The following is an 18,782-nucleotide window of genomic DNA, read 5'->3' on the forward strand; positions in this document are numbered from 1 at the left end:
AGCACTTGACTGAATTGGTTTTCCCATTTTTCATAAAGAACATTCAACTTAATAAAAAATAGCCACACTTTATTGACAATAATAGCTACCCTTTCTTTATTTCCTTACCATGTGCCAGGAAACTACTCTACCTCCGTTCCTTCTGTAACTCCACAAGGCAAGAATGATCGCTTTCATTTCGGAGGAAAATGAGGCTCAGAAAGGTCATGGAAGTTAACCCACGCTCACACAGCTAGTAAATGTAAGTCAAGAGTCTAACTTGGGTCTGTTTGACTCCGAATTTCATGGTTTTTCTACTATGGGCTTTTTCACATTACCACTGACCTCCAAAGTCCCCATAACCAATGGCCTAAATACACACACACACACACACACACACACACACACACCCTTAAACAAGTAGGTCCTGGCCAGGTAGCTCAGTTGGTTAGAGCGTTGTCCCCATATGCTAAGATTTCAGGCCCAATCTCTGGTCAGGGCACATACAAGAATCAACCAAAGAATGCATAAATAAGTGGAACAACAAATCTATGTTTCTCTCTCTCTCAAAATAAAAATAAAGAAATAAACAAACAAACAGGAGACCAAGATTAGAATGCTGCCAGGTGCCCATCTCTCTGTATATGCCATGATCCTCAAAATCCCGGGGCCAAATCACAGGTGCTGACAATGAGCAAGTTTCTAAAAGAGCACACAGTCCAGTCCCCTGTCCTTTTACAAGTCACAAGTCTAGGGTCTCAGGGCTGCGCAGAGGCTGAGTTGGGATTTGGCCCCAGATGTGTTGGTCCCTGGGCAGTGTCCCTCCCGCTGCATGGCAGCTCTGCTTCCCAGGGCCAGGGCAGGGATGATTCTGTGTGCTGGGAATACAGAGTTGAAAAGGACCACCCCTGATCCTGAAAGGATCCTAGAAATTGGTGAATGTTCTGAGAGTCCACAGATAACTGCAGTGTGTGGCAGGAGGTGGGAAGTGGCACAGGAGAAAGGAGTTCCATGGGTACTGAAAGGTGTAAATCCAATCCAGGGGGACACAGGGGAGAGGGATGCCAAGGGGAGAAGTGGGAGGAAATGAAGCCATGCTCTGGGTATATCTGCAGGAAGGTGCCTCACACCAGTCATTGTGCACCATGAGGCAGACAAAGTCCTTATTATGCAGACAAGATGGAGAGACACGAGGCGACCTGCCTCCACAGTTAATGGGGAGTCATGTGAATTGCTTTGTTAGCCTCTAAAGTCCATGTTCTCTCCACTATAACAAACTTCAAATGCTGTTTATGAAGGCCTGGGTGGTTGGGAGGTCAGGAGTGACTCCAGCACCCACCCCAACTTCCACCCCGGTGGCTTCCTTTGCATATATAGTTATAGACTGAGGTTCCACATGAGATTCTATTTGAACAAAGCTCTGCAACTAACCAAATCAAGTCTGAAGCCCTGTACTACATACGAGTTGCTAGCTGGCAGGTGAATGGGTCAGGCCTTGGAGCTTGGGCAGGGCAGGGCCACAGGCGATCTAGGCAGCAAGGCAGTGAGGGACAATGACCAGCCAACAGGCAAAGCATGCACTTCCCTGATTTCGTGTTCAAAATCAGGCTCTACACCTGCCTCGCTTTGAGACCTGGGGCAAGGCATTCCTAAGCTTTATCTTCCTCAAGTTCAACATGGTATCATATTGGTCTTACTTCTTGGGGCTGTTGAGAGGATTATGTGCTCAAAGATATGGAGCCTAACACTTAGTACAGTGACATTCTTTTTAACTTGTTGAAAATAGTAAGACTAGGGGTAAAACACCAAAAAAAGAAATGTCATGAAACTACAGGAGGAATTCTTAGGGAAACAAAGAAACCTTCACTGTCTCCGGAGAGCTGCCATGGTTCTGAGCTCTGCCTTGCCTTCTCCTGGCCTCGATAAACATGGGCTGTGAATCGACAGGACACACACCTGGAAGATGAGGTGTCCTCATTGCTACTTGTCAGCTGGTTCAGCAGGAAGCTCAACAGAGACTGGGCTTTGGGTGATGAGATCAGTAACTCAAACCCCCAAACTAATTTACAGCCACTGCTCAAAGCAGATGCCACAAAACACTTGGTTATCCCCCTCAACAGGACTTGGCTCTTGTCCCAAAAGGCCTAGGATAGAGGAAGGCACGTGAATCAGCAGAGCCAAGCCCTAGAGGCCTCCTTCACGGCTGCATGGGGCCTTGCCTTGGGCAGAATTCTGCAGGGCACAGTGGAGTCCTGGGTCCCTTTCAGGTTTCTTTCATTAAAGTCTCTGTCAGTGAATGAAGATCCCAGTGAAGGTTTTAAGGGCTTTACGGGATTTCTGTCTGCCTTGCTTGCTGCTGTATCCCAGTGCCCAGAACAGCAGCACATCCCTGTGAATGAATGCATGACGACCCCATTCAGGGTGATCTGGCCTCTGCATCTGCTGGACACACAGAAGCAATTGGCCACAGAGCTTCCATGGTCATTCACCACCCAACTAGTCTGGGTTCTTCTCTCCCCTGCTTTGCTCTCGACCCCACCGGCCACCTCAGCTGGTAGCACCAGCACTGGGTCTCTGCCAAGTCCCTTTGGAGAAGTTGGATCTTTTCTCTCTTCCCGGCATAAGGGCGGGGTCATTTGCTACACAACACTGAACAAGAAGGTCAGCTCGTGCTGGGCACATGACTGGTTCCTCTCATGCTCATTCTGCCAGGTAGACAAGGTTAGAGCCAGAAGCACTCACAAAGCCACTCCTTATGGAAGAGACTAGAAAAACCAAAGCCTTGAGACAGTAAGCAAGTAGCCCAAGGTCACAGAGCTGGCTGCAGGGAGGGGCAGGAGACGGCCTCTAAACAGAGCTCTCTGTAAACACTTTTAGGGCCTTCTCTGCCTGTGCAGGTCAGCAAGTGCTGGAAAGTGCCCCTAAAGCTTGGATTTTCTCTCTGTATGTTATGAACACAAACTATACCTACAGTATATACATAGGTAAAATCTGATGTATCTAGATATGCACATATCACACATCTACATATTCATAAATGATATTAGGATACATAAAAACGACGACCACCCCTCAGCATCCACGGGTTAGTTCCAGCACCCCCTGCCAATACCAAACTCCGCAGGTCCTCACGTCCCTCATATAAAATGGCGCATAACAATGGATATAGTCGGCCCTCCACATCCGTGGATTCCAAACCATGGACTGAACATATGTACTGTTTTCAACTGGCAGTGGGCTGAACCCACAGATCTGAAATGTGTATGGAGCACCGACTGCATAGTTATGGAAACACCTGCTTGTACGTGGACCTGCACAGTTCAAACCTGTGTTGTTCACGGGTCAACTGTATTCCATAGTTCCAAATACATTTACAGAAGAGCTTAGATAAGCTCAACTCCTCTTATTTTATACCTATTATTACAGAATAGTGATAACTGAAGGGGCAGGGGGAAATGAGAAATTCTGAGTGTGAGAGAGGGATAACATGTAGTTTGTAAAATTAAAATCTATCTATATTAAAGCCTAAGTGACCAGCTGACCGTTTGACTGTCTGACCGGTAGCTATGACACGCACTGACCACCAGGGGGCAGACACTCAATGCAGGAGCGGAAACCATAGGCATGGAAACATGGAAAAGACTGATGAATCTCAGAGGGAAGGGGGAAGGGGGAGGGCAAGAACAGATTAACCAAAGATCTTATATGCATACTAGAGGCCCGGTGCATGCACTGGTGGGGTCCCTCGACCTGGCCTGCGCCCTCTCACAATCCAGGACCCCTTGGGGGATGCTGGAGAGCCAGTTTCAGCCCGATCCCCGCTGGCCAGGCTGAGGGACCTCACTGGTGCACAAATCCATGCACTGGGCCTCGAGTAATATTAAAAATGCCTTGATTTATTTAAGGCACAATATTTAATGTGCTTTGACATTTAACAGTGAAGGAAGGCACTTAGATTTTATGTTCATCAAAAGGGAGTATGGCTTAAATAAAAAGATTGGGACATACTGTTCTGGAACTGACAGCGTATTACAGCGTTGGAAATCATCTGGTCCAACGCCCCCCTTTAAAAAGATATGGAAACTTCCACCCGGAGAGGTTAAGTAACGTCCCATCTCAGGTCACTAGCTATTTATTTGTTCCTGAGCGGAGCGGCAGGGTGGACTTTATCTGCTGTATGTTCATGGCGCCTGCACTGACAGGGAGTCCCGGGTTTGCTGGTGACGAGATGAAGGCAATTTATTACACCAAGGATATAAAAATTCAGAGGGAAAGCGGATTCCCAAACACTTGCATTTTTTTTTAACAAGGAGGATTCCTCTAAAAGGCGAAGCCAGCCTCAGGGCAGTACCCAATGGCCCGGAGGGACTTGCTCCTGACTCCCAGGCCTCCTTGGTGTAGATCGGGAGACCCCTCCTGGCCCTCTCTTTCAGGGGAGTGGCTCCTCCAGCCACCGAGCTCCCCTCCCTTTGTCACCTGCAGAGGCTGTGGAAAGGCTGGGCGGGTGGGTGGTTTGTCTAGTCCCATCCACCTAAACAAGTTTCAGGTTTTCTCTCATTGGCTCTGACAGGACTGCGCGTTTCAGCAGCAGGACTACAGATCCTAAAATAGTGACCCTGCGAGCAGAGGCTGAGCCCCAGGAAGGATGTGCCCACAGGCCTGGGCTGAGACAGACAGAGGGCCGGACCCCGTCTGGGGGCCCATGGGCGGCGCTGCTCCGCGAGGCGGCAGGAGTCCACTTACCGCAGTGCGACTGGAAAACCTGTGGCTTGACGACCTGATTACAGGCACTGCACACTACGAGATAGAAGTCGTCATGTGCTGGGTAATGGCCAAATAAGTGCATATCTGTGGGGGAAACGAAAACAGGTGTTTTTGAAAAAGCAATTAAGTCTCAGAGGTGTAGAGCTTCCTCAAGGACAGTTTTTCAAATGAGACACCCGGAAAGGCAATAATCGTCACTAGAGGGAACGTGGCTAGTCATAATGCAGCTCCCCAACTCTCAGAGAAGCACTTGCCTCAGAGAATACCTCCTCTTTCACCCTTGGAAATGGCTGGCTGCCACTGCTGGTGTAGCCGGTGGTGGCCCGGCTCCCTGAGTCCCATGTGATGGGGCATTAGCCTGTCCCGAGAGAGCCATGTGAGCTGGGACCCAAGGAGGCACAAGTTATTTTAGGAGGGGGTCCCCCAAACCCATTCTGACTTAAGCAGAGGTCTCTCAGGTGAGTGAGGGGGAAAGAGGGGGACCCCAATGAAAGGAGCCTCAAAACGAGAGGCTTGCATTATTCATCTGACTAACGTTTAGCAAGTGTCCGCAGGCACCAGGCACCATGCTCGGTGCCGGGGATGACTGGTGAACAAGGGCGAGGGCCCTGCTCCCCTGGCGCTCACAGTGAGCAGAGAGAAGCATTAAGTAGAGAACCGCACACACTGGTCATCGTGTGGTCATCACTGTGGCACGTGCTGAGGAGATGTGCAGGGTCCCATCACAGCATGGGATGCTCTGGGAGACTTCCCTGGGTGGAGCTATATCCGCTGGCGTTAGGGGTGGGTGAAGGGATTAGATAAACACAGAGCCAGAGGAGGGAGTGGAAAGTGACAGGCCTGCCAGGGAAGGAGGCTTCTGTGCTGGAGGAACCTCTCAGCTGGGACAGAAGAACAAGGGGAGAGCCCAGCAGAGGTAAGCCTTGTAGACCGAGGTAAGGATTTTGAACCTGATTTTAGGAACAATGGGAACTTACAGAAGGTTTTTAAACAAACAAAAAATGACTGGATCAGACATATAGTTACATGACCCAAGAGACATAAACGCATGTGTCCATACAAAAACTTGTACAGGCATGGTCACAGCAGCATTATTCATAACAGCCAAAAGTGGAAACAACCCAGATATTCACCAGTGGGTGAATGGATAAACAAAATCTGGCATAACCAGACAATGGAATACTATTCAGCCACGAAAAGGAATAAAGTACTGAGACCTGCTACAACATGGGTGAGCCTTGAAAACATTACGCTAAGTGAAAGGAGCCAGACACCAAGGGCCACATATTGAATGATTCCATTTATAGGAAACGTCCAGAATAGGCAAAGCTACAGAGACAAAAATTAGATTAGTGTTTGTCTTGGGCAGGGGGGCTTGGAGGGAATTGGGGAGTGACTGCTAAAGGGTGCATGGTTTCTTTTCTTTTCTTTTTTTAAAATTTATTGATTTTAGAGAGAAAAGGAGGGAGAGAGAGAGGGAGAGAGAAACATTGATTTGTTGTTGTTCCATTTATTTATGCATTCACTGCTTCTTGTATGTGCCTTACCAGAGAGTGAACCTGCCACTTTAGTGTATTGGGATGATGCTCTGACCAACTGAGGCACCTGGCCAGGGCCTGGGGTGATAAAATGTTCTAAAATTGATAAAGGTGATGGCTGCACAACACTGTGAATCCTATATAATAAAAGACTAACATGCAAATTGTCCCCACGACTGGGAGTTCGACCAGGTGGCGGGGCTGGCCAGCCAAATGCCCACAGCCCCCCCACAACCCCCCTCCCCACGGCCAGCCTCACCCCCGATTGCCCCCAACCCACCCCAATCGGGTGTGGGGCCAGCTGGCCAACCCCCCGCTTCCCTTCCCCTGGCTGGCCCTAATCAGCCCAATCAGGGCTGGCCAGCCGGACCCCACCTGTGCAAGAATTCATCCACTGGGCCTCTAGTATACTATAAACCACTGAATTGTATACTTTCAATGGGTGACTTGTTTAGCATATGAACAAAAGTTGTCAAAAAGAGAGAGAGAGAGAGAGAGAGAGAGAGAGAGAGAGAGAGAGAGAGAGAGATCAGTTCTGAGGAAACAGGTGGTCACATCTCCTTGTGCACCGCTGGGTGGAGGCAGAGCCCTGGAGGCACCTGGCCTACTTCTTCTCAGCCCACTAGCTCTAGAGACACTTCAGCCCTGAGAGCAAGGTTCTTATAAATCACCAGAGAGTTGACGGAGGAATTGAGACAGTGTATGCACGACAATGCCTTCTGACACAAACCCCTTGAACAACTTCTCCCCAACTCCCTGAACCCTCACTTCTAGACCCAACCAGTGTTTTTAACAGAAAACACCAAACACACAATGGTTTCCCCCAGCTGCAGGGCTAGGCCACAGGGAAGAGCTGAGTTCCTCATGATACGGGGACGGCTCGTTTATAACCAAGCAAATGTTTAATTAACTAAGGTACACATCACGGCTCTGCGTTCTTTACTCAAAGCAGCCTGCTTCTTAGTGGGAAGTAGAAGCGACACCTTTGTCGTATGCAAGGAGCTGAGGCCCCTGTTCCCCAGGAAGAGGCGTGTTTCTAGAAGCGGGAGGCTGGCTCCCCCTGCAGGGTCCTGCTCGGGTCCCAGGTGCACGTGGACCCAGCTCGCCCACAGCACCTGACGGGTCAGGGCTGGGGACCAGGGTGCACTGAATTTCCAACTTGCCGGTGGTCCTGGGTGAGGCCTGTGATTTCCCCACTCTAGGACTTGACTCTCTTTCCACTTCTGACTAGGACTTGTTACCGAAGGGGAGCATTATTAGTCAGTGCCTGGTGGGCGGGAGGCCCGTGGAAGCAGAGGTTGAGAGAGAACCCAACTGCGACAAGAGTCCGGTAGGGTGAGGAGGCCCACGCTGGGCCCACCCACCGTGCCCCCGGCCCTTGGTTCGGAGCCTCGCAGCATGGAGGGGATGCCTCTCGCTTCTGAACGGCTGACACCCTGCTGTTTTACTTTTTACTTACAGGTTATTTTTATAATGAACATTTTTAACAACTAACAAAAGTGATCCATGTTCTTTGAAGATACATTTGAAAACTACAGAAAAGCAAAAAAAAAAAAAGCAAAAAAAAAGTCGCTGGCAACCTTTATGAACACCTTGCATCTCATTTAGATTTAGTTACATTTTATATCCAGGAACATGTGAGACCAGGAGCTGGAGGACTAAGACACTTATTAATTCAACAAACCTTACTGAGTTGCCTTACACCATTTCTGCAATAGATCTAAAGGAATAAAAGAAATTCATTAACTTTTTTAAAAACAAGCATTAACAAAAATTTCTTGAGCACCTACTCTGTGCCAGAAGCTGTACCAAGGGCTGGAAGCTGAGACCAGACACTGCAGGGTGCGGGCACTGTGTCTGCACCTTCGCTATACACGCCAGATGACCTGGGAGGCCTGGTGGGATTCCACTGGATGTACAACTGTTTGTGTATTCCTTTGGAAATCTGCGGGGCCTCCACCCTGTGCCCCACACACCTCTTATGTCAGGGGTTGAGGGTAAAGGTTAGGCTGGTCAGAGACTGGCCACCTGGGGGTGTGTTGCACTCCAGGCCCTTCACTCCACTGGGACTTTTCTTGATTTTGTCTAAGGCAGCTTCAACTTTGCACATGTCTGTTCAGAGCATGTCTTCTGTAGAAATCGAGAAAACCTGCTTGCCTACGTGATCCATTCCTCAGTGGGCCGACCTTAGAATTTCCTCTACAGATGGCCCAGTTCTGAGAACCTGGCAGATGGGGAACAAGATAAGGGCACTTGGCCGCTTGCAAGACCACCACTTCGGGTGGCTAGGTGATCACAGTCATGTGCTGTTTGCTCAGGGAGGAAGGACAGGAAGAATTGAAAATTAGTATACCCAGCACAAAGCTAGGTATTCCCCTCCCCTCCCCTCCCCTCCCCTCTCTCTCTTTACCACCCTAAAACGTTCCGTGCACAGTTAAAGACAAAACCAGTGGTTTGTTGAGGTGGGCTTGTGCAGCTTGGAAGAGCCAGCTGTGTATGTCTCTTCCCAACTCGTTCAGTGATATCACGGTGGCAGCCTGAATCAGCCATCTGGGAGCATTTACACCAGTGGTTCTCAACCTTCCTAATGCCGCGACCCTTTAATACAGTTCCTCATGTTGTGGTGACCCCCAATTTCACTGTTACAAATTGAACATAATTAAAGCATAGTGATTCACCACACAAACAATATGTAATTACATATGTGTTTTCCGATGGTCTTAGGCGACCCCTGTGAAAGGATCGTTCGACCCCCAAAGGGGTCGTGACCCACAGGTTGAGAACCGCTGATTTACACCATGGAAATGGGCAAACACTACAGATCAGGTCTTTTCTTTTAGAGCGCTGGTTGTTAAACATTTACCAGTGCACCACTGAATAAAGATGGGAAAAAGAGGGAGAGTGAAACCACCTGTGACAACACCAGGTAGGGCAGTGGTTCTCAACCTTGGCTGCACATTAGAATCACCTGCGAATCTTTTTAAAATCCTGATTCCTGGGCCGCATCCTCCGGAAATTCTGTTTCTTTGTTATGGGGTGGGGCCAGGAATCAGGATTTTAAAAAGATTCGCAGGTGATTCTAATGTGCAGCCAAGGTTGAGAACCACTGACCTAGGGGAACCACTGCTGACAAAGTAGCATTCATCCTTCTAGACTTCGTTATGTGATAACATCATCTTAGTTAATCCTCATAATTAATCTGTGAAGTTACCATCATCACCACTTTGCAGGCAAGGAAACACAAGTAACGTAATTTGCTTGAGATTCGCACCTGCGATTTGTAAAGCGGAATGAGATTCCAGGACACGGACTCTGAAGCCGGCGCCCCCTCATGTTATCAACTTCGTCTAGCAAAATGGGCCTGTTCCCTGACAGCACCGGAGGCAACGGGAGCCTTCACTTCCCCGACACCCACCCAAAACCCACCCGGAAGGTAGTGGAGGGGCGGGGGGGACCAAGCTCAGCTGTGATGGAAGGAGAAACACTGTTTAGGAAACGGAGCAGTTTCTACAAAAGTAAAATAACTGATTTCCTGTGTAGTTGGTTAACTGTTTCTTAAGTTAATATTGAAAAAGAAATGGACAGGACGGGAGTAGCATTGTATTCGAGATACACAGTTTTCTGAGGGGAACTCTTTTGACAAAGTCACATGCGTGTGCATAAACATTAGTTGGGATCAGCACTCGCTTTTTGAAAATGGCTGCAGCGAAGGAAAAGACAGGGTGGCACCCCCGCCTCACTGTTTGCACAGGACTTGTTTCTAAGATGGGAAGGCAGCTGGTTTTGTAGATTTAGGATCAAACGAGATGCTGTGCACTTTTGAATTTGCCCCTAGACACCTTCCAAAGCTCGAGACTGGCATTATGAAGCCACAACGGGTGAGAGTTTAAAAGATGCAAAAACGTGAGAAAGAGTGAATAAGGGTTGAATCCTTCCTCTTGCGAGTGGGAACACTACGTAAAGCACAGGGTGCCCGAGAAGCTGCAGGGAGCAGGCCTGCCTTGAAGGCAAGGGGCCAGTCATCAGCCACTGCTGACACCTGTGCTCGCCGCAGAAACCCCGCAGTGGGAAAAGAAAGCAAGACACACGACTTTGAATTTCAGTTTCTTAAAAAAAGGTAAAGCCCTGGAGAAAGGCTTGGCTTCCCTAAAAGTCTTTGCCAGAGTTGTGAAACCACCTCAGTTGCTATAGGAATGATAAAAATGGCAAGGTAGTGCTACTCTAGTATAAAGACCATTGCATTGCATTTTAAAATTATGCCCCCCCCCCCACTTTTAACAGACTCTAAAAAATATTGAAATGAAGACACTGAAATGGATGTATGTAGTTTCAACACTCCAGGCCCTTTCCAGTGCGAGTCCTGCTTGCAGTGCAAACCTCTGCCCGCGGTGGGCGACGGGCACAGGCCTTGGTCGAACCCCAGGACGTGACACCCAGCGACGACAGCCAGCGAGCCGGGGGTTGCTGCACTTCTTTGGAAAGCTATCAAGAAGATGAGCTGGTTGCTGGCAGCGGTGTTGACTAGTGGGCTTCCGCCTACATAAACTCAGACGTGGGAAATTATTGGGAAGAACAGTCACAGTGTGTCAAGGACGCACCTGGCTGCCTCCAGGCGGATGGGGATCCGGACACGGAAAGGCACCTACAAAAATGACGCGTGTCAGATCAGAAGGAGCGCCCCTCGCGCCGGGAGAGGCTGGTCCTCTGAGCGCACCCCCCCCCCCCGCCCCGAGTCTTAATGTGCTCATTATACAGTTTTTATTAATTCATCTTTTCTCTCTGCTAGTGGAGTTTTCAGCTGCATTTTAATCACTTATGTCAGACGGAAAGCTTGAGGGGATAGGAAAAACGCTTCTCCTTTGCTGACAGGGTGATTCTATTGGTTCCCCAACCCCAAAATCTCCTTCAATTCACAGAACAAAACAACAGGAGGTCTTCAAAGCCGGACGCCAGACCTGACACCTCCTACTTCCCCGGCAGAACTTTCAGCTCCCCTCCAGGAAAATGCAAATAGGGCGGCCACTTTCTGTTGTTCAGACCTCCGAAAACCCAGGGCCTGATGGGAGGGCTTCAAAACAGCGAAATCTGGGCAGGGAAACTGAAACCGGGGCCTGGAAAAGCAGGCCTCGGCGAGCTCTGCAGCATCGATGAGGGCGGCGAGCGAGTGTGTGCGGGTGGCAGGTGCTGAGCCTTTCTTCTCAAACCCGCCAAGGACTAAAAGGGGCCCAGCCTCCTCCTGCTGTGGCTGGGCAGGAAGTCACCCCCTGGCAAGGCCGGGGCCAGGAGCCAGGCCTGGTGGCAGGTAGAAGCTCCCCATTATGGTGCATGAACTATTCTGTCCCGATCCCCAGCCCAACCAGCCCACAAACCCCAACCAACCCGCACGGCCACGCGAGACAGCAGAGCCCCTCCTCCCTGAGAAGGGCCTTTACACACATGCGTTCACGGTGTACTGAGGCGAGGGGGCTGCGGGGGGTCCCTTTAGGCCTCGGGCCACAGGGCAGCCCCTCTCACCAGCCTCTCCTCTGGCTTCCACCACACCTAACAGGACTCTCATCCTGCAGCCAAGGAGGGAAGGCAGAGGGTCCCAGGAGGTGACTGCAGCCCAGAGTTCAGAGCAAAAACTACAGGTCACGGGCCTTGTAAGTTGCAATGCCCGAGAGCTGGGCCCTGGAGTCTGGCAGTCTCGGGTTCAAGTCCTAATGCTCCCATTTGTTTCTCATCTGGAATTCGATGACCTGTGTGAAGAGGCTGGTACACAGTCAGGATGGAAAAAAATACAAGTATTTTTATCTATGGATTCCTTCCTGTTTCTCCAGCTCCCCTGTCCGCTCCTCGGGAAGCCTTCTTTGATGCACCCAGAGGAGAGGCCGAATCTCCCCCGCCCCAGGCCCTCAGACCATGGCTTTCCTAAGGCAGCAGCAGAGCCACCGGCTGACACCTCTCACCAGGCTGGCGTCTGGAGGACAGGAATCACGGCTTTATACCTTCCTAGCCAACCAGTCTGGCACATGGTAGCTGCCTAATAAATGAAGTTCTCAGGAAATCGATTTACTTTTGATGCCCCTTAATTTTCTCTTCTCTCAAAGGGGCATGTTGTAAATGATAACAAATTGCCCTAATATCCATGTTGTTATCTAAGATTACAAGGTCAATAGTAATGTTTATTTGTTCGTTCTCTGAGGAAAGGGCTGTGTGAATCTGAGAACACACTCCAGATGGGCCCCCTCAGGGACGAAGGGGTGAGCTCCTGCCCTCACCATGCTCCGTGCATGAAGGTGGGCTCTGCCTCCTCCGGGAAACACGCCCTCCACCCCCCATCCCCAGTGATGGCCTCTCAGAGCCAGTGTTTGGGGTGGCCTTAAGGGGTGTTTTCTGGGTGTCCCCTCTGGTCCCATTTTCTATGTTCTCACCTGGGGGCTGCATGATATTTTGGACAGTGAGTGCTCAGGGCCTGGAGACCTAGATGGCCCACTCTTCCTGAGTCAACTCCGTCCTGTACCACACTGGACCAGCACAGCAGCCAGGCGCAGCCCAGGGCACACTCAGTGATCTGAGTCCAACCTGGCAGAGGATCTGATGAACTGGCTGGGCAGTGATATCCCTGGTAGCCAAGGGAAGCATTTTGCAAAGGGCTCCCCTTTGCTATGCCTGGCTTAGGCAACCATGCAACAATTTGTCCCTAAAAATATTTCTGGGGATGTAAACTTAGCCCCAATTCTCTCCCTTAAGCAGATTCAGGACAGCCAGGGTCCCCCTGTCCAGTCATACATACCTTTGCCCATCATTCCAGCCAGGTCAGCAGGTGGCTTCTGGCCTGACATCCCCACCTCTGGCCCTCAGGACAGATGAGAAACATGTAATCACTTTGGCTGGTTTCTGGGTCCTGATAAGTTATCCTGGCTACATTTTTAGAGCAAGGGTTGCTCGGGCTTAGAGATCAGCTGCATGGACAAGAGAGCCCCATTACGCCCCCACCAAGTCAGCCCCAATGCCCTAGGCCCAGCCTGGGAGAAGTTCGGTGTAGAGGACCAGGATGGGTACAGCATATTCAACTAAGGGCCTGGAGGTAAAAATTGTATAGTTCACTATGACTTAGAGCAGTGGTTCTCAACCTTCCTCATGCACCGACCCTTTAATACAGTTCCTCATGTTGTGGTGACCCCCAACCATAAAATTATTTTCGTTGCTACTTCCTAACTGTAATTTTGCTACTGTTATGAATCGTAATGTAAATATCTGATATGCAGGATGTATTTTCATTGTTACAAATTGAACATAATTAAAGCATAGTGATTAATCACAAAAACAGTATGTAATTATATATGTGTTTTCCGAGGGTCTTAGGCGACCCCTGTGAAAGGGTTGTTCAACCCCCAAAGGGGTCGCGTGACCCACAGGTTGAGAACCGCTGACTTAGAGAGAGAAGAAAAACACCAAACTATTGGGGGAAATTCCAGTCCGTTCCCCAGGCTTCATGCCTAGTGGCACTTAAAAGGCTGATTAGTAGAGAGGACTGTGACTCACTAGAGTCATCACCAGGCGCCTTCCCTCTCAGGTTCTCCCAGCTGGGTCACTGAAATGTTTAAATGTTCACTTAAATCCTGATGCTCACATTACCTCCAACTTGAGGACTATAGTTTGGATAATATTTGTTTTTGCAATATCACTAGGCCTCCCTGGGCATTTTTTCTCAACGCTTCTTCAGGAGGCCTCGCTCTGCTTCTCTGGAACAGGCATTTCCTACCGCGAGCCTCCCTAGTCTGTGTGAGGGCAGCTTCCAAGTGACTGTGGGGTGACTCGGCACCTCCATCTTAGGCATTTCTTGGGTCCAGGTGAGTCTCCTAGCGTAGTCTGTGATGCCCTCCCTTTCCAACCCCACTCAGAGAGATCTCTGTGGGGTGGAGGTGGGTACCATATTTAATGAATAGGGCAGTAGGTTTGGGGAGAAAGAAGTGATAACTCAATATGATGCTTTTCCTTACAAGAAAGGTATGATCAAAGAGAATTTTCAGACTGAACAGAACAGTGATGTTAAGAACAGCTGAAATGGGTCGAGGGGAATCAATAGGACATCTCCTCTGGTGTCTTTTTATTAAGGCTTAAAAAATATTGATTTTAGACAGAGGAAGCTGGAGGGAAAGAGGGAGGGAGGGAGGGACACTGACTGGTTGCCTCCCGCATGCACCCCAACCGGGATTGAACCTGCAACCTGGGTAGGTGCCCTGACTGAGAATCGAATTGGTGACCTTTTGGTGCACAGGGGCAATGCTCAACCAACCAAGTCACACCGGCCAAGGCTCTTCTGGTATCTTTTCATATAGTCCAGTGTCCTGTTGTGGCAATCTAACGGAGTCTGGAGGATGGGCATCTGCATGCTAACTGATCCCTTAGTTCCTTTCTGGTTCTTCAGTTATGATGACTGTTCCAACACAGAGTGTGTCAGGAGAAGGATGAGCAAGGAAGAGGAGAGGAGGGGAGAATACTACATTCATGTTACAAAAGAGCACAAAATTTGAGTGGTTTATTCTTAAAAGGAGTTAGTGAAGGCCATCTATCTATAGTTCATCCATCATTATCTATCTATCTATCTATCTATCTATCTATCATCTATCATGTCTCATCTATCATATCTGATCTATCACCTATATCTATTTACCTATCATATCTATCACCTATTTCTATCATCTCTATCAATCATTTATCTTGATCTACTTATCCTATATACCCTATCGATTATATCTATATCATCTCTCCTACCATATATCTCTAATTGTCTATCTAATCTATCATATCTATCTCTATCTCATCTATTATCCATCTCTATCATCTTCCTATATATATCTATCAATTATATGTCATTTATCATCTATATAATCATCTATCTTGATATAGTCTATCTATATCTATCTTTATCTCATCTATCATCTATCTATTATATCCATCTGATCTCTCTCTCATCTCTGTCCATCAAACATCTCTCTTGATATATCTATCCTATTTATTTTATCTATCTCTTTTCACCTATCTATCATCTATCAATCATATATATCTATTGTATTTATCTGTCTCCATCTCATCTATGTATCATTTATCTACCTATCATCTCTATCTCTATCTTTTTACCTACCTCTGCCTATTGGAGGAAGCGTTACATTGGTTGAGTACTGTGGTTCTGAGGTGGACTTCACTCAGTCCGAACCTGTTTTATTGCTATACCAACTGCTACATTTTTGGGGTGATATATGGCTTCACAAAAATAAAATTAAAATTAAAAAGAAAAAAAGAAACCTAGACAACAGCAAAATATTAATTAGTGTTCAAGGCTATATTATAAACTACATGAGAGTGTGGACTACGCCTCCTGGATAGCTTCAAATTCCCTTCCGTTCATGCAGTGGGAGCCAAGCAGAAATCTGAATTGAAGTTCTTGTAGGCAACTGAATTCAGCCTTCTCTCTGAAACAGACTTTGGGCTTAAAAAACAAGGGCTGCTCTGAGGCATACCAGAGAACCTGATGTCTACCATCTTGCTTCTTGAGATTCATATGCCAGGAGGTTCTCACTCTGTCCTGATGAAAACGAGACGGAGAGCCCTGAGCAAAGGAATGGGGTGGGGATAGAGTACCCAGCTGTCTGTGGGAGTCAAACCGCATGTACTGAGGGCGTTCACAGGCCTCCTAAGAACAGGACAACGATGAAAGAAGCACTTCTCTTAGCCTTCGGCACTGTTTGAATATTTTAATTTAGAAAGGCACTGAGGCCAGGCCGCATCTACCGCTGAGATGTTCCACCTGCTCCAAATCACCAATCTGGGAGCTTTCTTAGATGACAGGTTGCCAGGCCAAGCTGACATCCGACCCGCGTAGAAGCTCCCCAGGGTCCCTCACGAATGCAGGGAATGTGCATTCCAAAAGGCACTGCAGAGGTCTGCGTGAGATGGTCACGGCAGGCAGGCCTCAGCCAGCAAGCTACTGCTCCTACTGCCATCCAGAACATGCAGCAGAGACATGCCCACCCCTGAAAGTGCCCTGTCATTTCCTACCCCCTACCCCCTGCTCCGTTGTGGGGGCTCCGTGAACGCTCTGCTTGCAGATTCAGGATGAAGAAGAGGTACACTCAGAGCCGGGCAGACTGTGGCCAGGCAAACAGGCGGCCCCAGTGCCCGTGGTCTTGGCGAATCCCACAGCAGTGGGAGTGACTCCTGTCCAGAGGGTCTAAGGCAGCCGTGGGCAAACTACGGCCCGTGGCCCGTTTGAAATGAATAAAACTAAAAAAAAAAAAGACCGTACCCTTTTATGTAATGATGTTTACTTTGAGTTTATATTAGTTCACACAAACACTCCATTCATGCTTTTGTTCCGGCCCTCCGGTCCAGTTTAAGAACCCATTGTGGCCCTCGAGTCAAAAAGTTGGCCCACCCCTGGTCTAAGGCGAGAGAGCCCAGATCCCATGGCACTTGCCAATGGCTCTGAGTGCAAAGCAGAGTTGGCGCTGGCTGTGGTTTATCTGTAACTGACAGAGATTGCGGCAATTTCCCCCCAGAGGGTGTTTGTGAGGGCTACGGAGCCCTGCATGTGTCCGCAGAGATGACAATGATCGCCCAAATGCAGCTGCCACAGCTCAGAGGTAATGTGCCATTTGGCTCCGTTACAAGATGCGTCCACTTGGCACAGCCGGAGGGCAGTGGCAAGAGCTGCTTCACGTCCCTGGGAACCAGTGTCCAAAGCACTCAAGCCACTGGGACCGTCAGGCTGCAGGAAGTGGTTGACAGACATTCCAGGCACTCCCCCAGGAACAGGTTGCTGACGGGGAAGCCAGAGCGACTCCAGCTGGGCCCGCCCCTGCACCACTGCTCCCGGAGGTCAGCAATGCGCCTCTGCTCTCAGAAACAAAAGTGCTTGAGCATCGCCTCGCATCTGGGCTCCTCACTCCAGTCACACACAGCTGGTAACGACTCTGACTGGCTGGTGCTCCAAGCCAGCAGCTTTCTGATCCCAGAAGAAAAAAATCCACCATGAGAGGATTACAGAAAGCTGTTTTAAGGTAATGGAAAATAGGATCGATCAGCTGGAGGAGAAAATCACAGTGTCTTCAATCACAAATCAAGCATGAAGCCAGTTCTGTGCCCGAGGAGAAAAGGGCGACTCAGCAAAGTTCCTGAGGCTCTGGGTCTGGTCATGCCCCTGGGCGCCAGTTCACCTCCCACCATGTCCTCCCCGACCCCCGCCCTTTCCTTACCCCCCCTCCGCACCCCCCAAAGGCCTATACATCCTTCCAGGCCAGCTCTAGGGCCACCTCCTCCAGGGAGCCCTCTTGGATTCCCGCAGAGACAGTGAACCCTTTCTCGGTATGTGCACAGTCCTCTGTATTTCCTGCTAGACCTGGCCCACTCTGCCTGGTGTTTACAGAGAGTGGTGGATATGCCTGTCCTCCTCCTTTATACACTACTGTTTTATTCTAGTATAGGGCCTCCAACATTTAATAGTTAAAAATGAAGACTGCCAGAAACATGCTCAATGCTTAAAAGAGTGCCGATGCATCAAAGCTGCCTTACTTGAGACTAAGAACCACTCAGGAGACTGAACTGTGGGGTATCGGGATTAGCAACACATTTCCACGCTGCCTTCAGCTGGCTGTGCAACGATGGGCAAGCCCCAGAACCCTTCTGCATCTACCTCTCCTCTGCTGGAACACAGCCGTCAGACCTTCCCCAAAAGGTTGCTGCAAGGATTAAGTGGCATCTTCTAGGCACTTCACTAAATGCCCATGAAGTTGAACTGGACTTTAGCCTGAATTAGCTAAGGCAAAAGGCAAAGCCTCCGCAGAACACTGCTTTACAGAGGTGGCTCTGTGTCATGCTTTTTTTAAATTTTAAATATATTTTTTATTGATTTCAGAGAGGGAGAGAAAGGGAGAGAGAGAGAGAGAGAGAGAAACATCAGTGATGAGAGAGAATCGTTGATTGGCGGCCTCCTGCACGCCCCACACGGGGGATTGAGCCCACAACCCAGGCATGTGCCTTGACGGGGAATCGAACCATGACCTCCTGGTTCACAGGTCAATGCTCAACCACTGAGCGACACCGGCCGGGCTAGTGTCATGCTTTTAATGAAGGTTCTGGAGCCAGACTGCCTGGATTTAAATCCTGGCATCACCTCCTTGGGAACTTTCTCTGGCCTTGAATTTCCTCATCGGCCAAATGGGGATGGTAATAATGGGGGAGCTGTCAAGATGAGACGGGGTAATATGTCTGATGCCTGGTGCTTGGGGGGCTCTGAGTAAATGTGAGCTATTATGATTTAGAACCAGATTTTGCATGGAGGGACTTTGAAAACAACAACCCTGCCCAGCCAGTGGTTGAGTGTAGACCTATGAACCAGAAGGTCACGGTTCGATTTCTGATCAGGACACATGCTCGGGTTGCAGGCTCGATACTCAGTAGGGGGCGTACAGGAGGCAGCCCATCAATGATCCTCTGTTATCATTGATGTTTCCATCT

At 49.1% G+C, this 18,782-nt stretch overlaps 1 protein-coding gene across 6 annotated transcripts in view; it reads right to left on the minus strand.

Annotated features, from left to right (window-relative positions):
- Positions 1-18,782, minus strand: part of ATXN7L1 (ataxin 7 like 1) — a 229,902-nt gene that overhangs the window by 148,628 nt on the left and 62,492 nt on the right. For 5 of the 6 annotated variants that reach the window (XM_059712799.1, XM_059712796.1, XM_059712798.1 and 2 more), the window contains exon 3: positions 4,723-4,827. The exons of the other annotated variant lie outside the window; for it this stretch is intronic. In XM_059712799.1, the coding sequence (XP_059568782.1) occupies positions 4,723-4,827 (105 nt within the window). The remainder of the gene's footprint in view (positions 1-4,722; positions 4,828-18,782) is intronic. 6 annotated transcript variants of the gene reach the window in all.

This window comes from Myotis daubentonii, chromosome 10 (genome assembly GCF_963259705.1).
Source record: "Myotis daubentonii chromosome 10, mMyoDau2.1, whole genome shotgun sequence".
NCBI lineage: Eukaryota > Metazoa > Chordata > Mammalia > Chiroptera > Vespertilionidae > Myotis > Myotis daubentonii.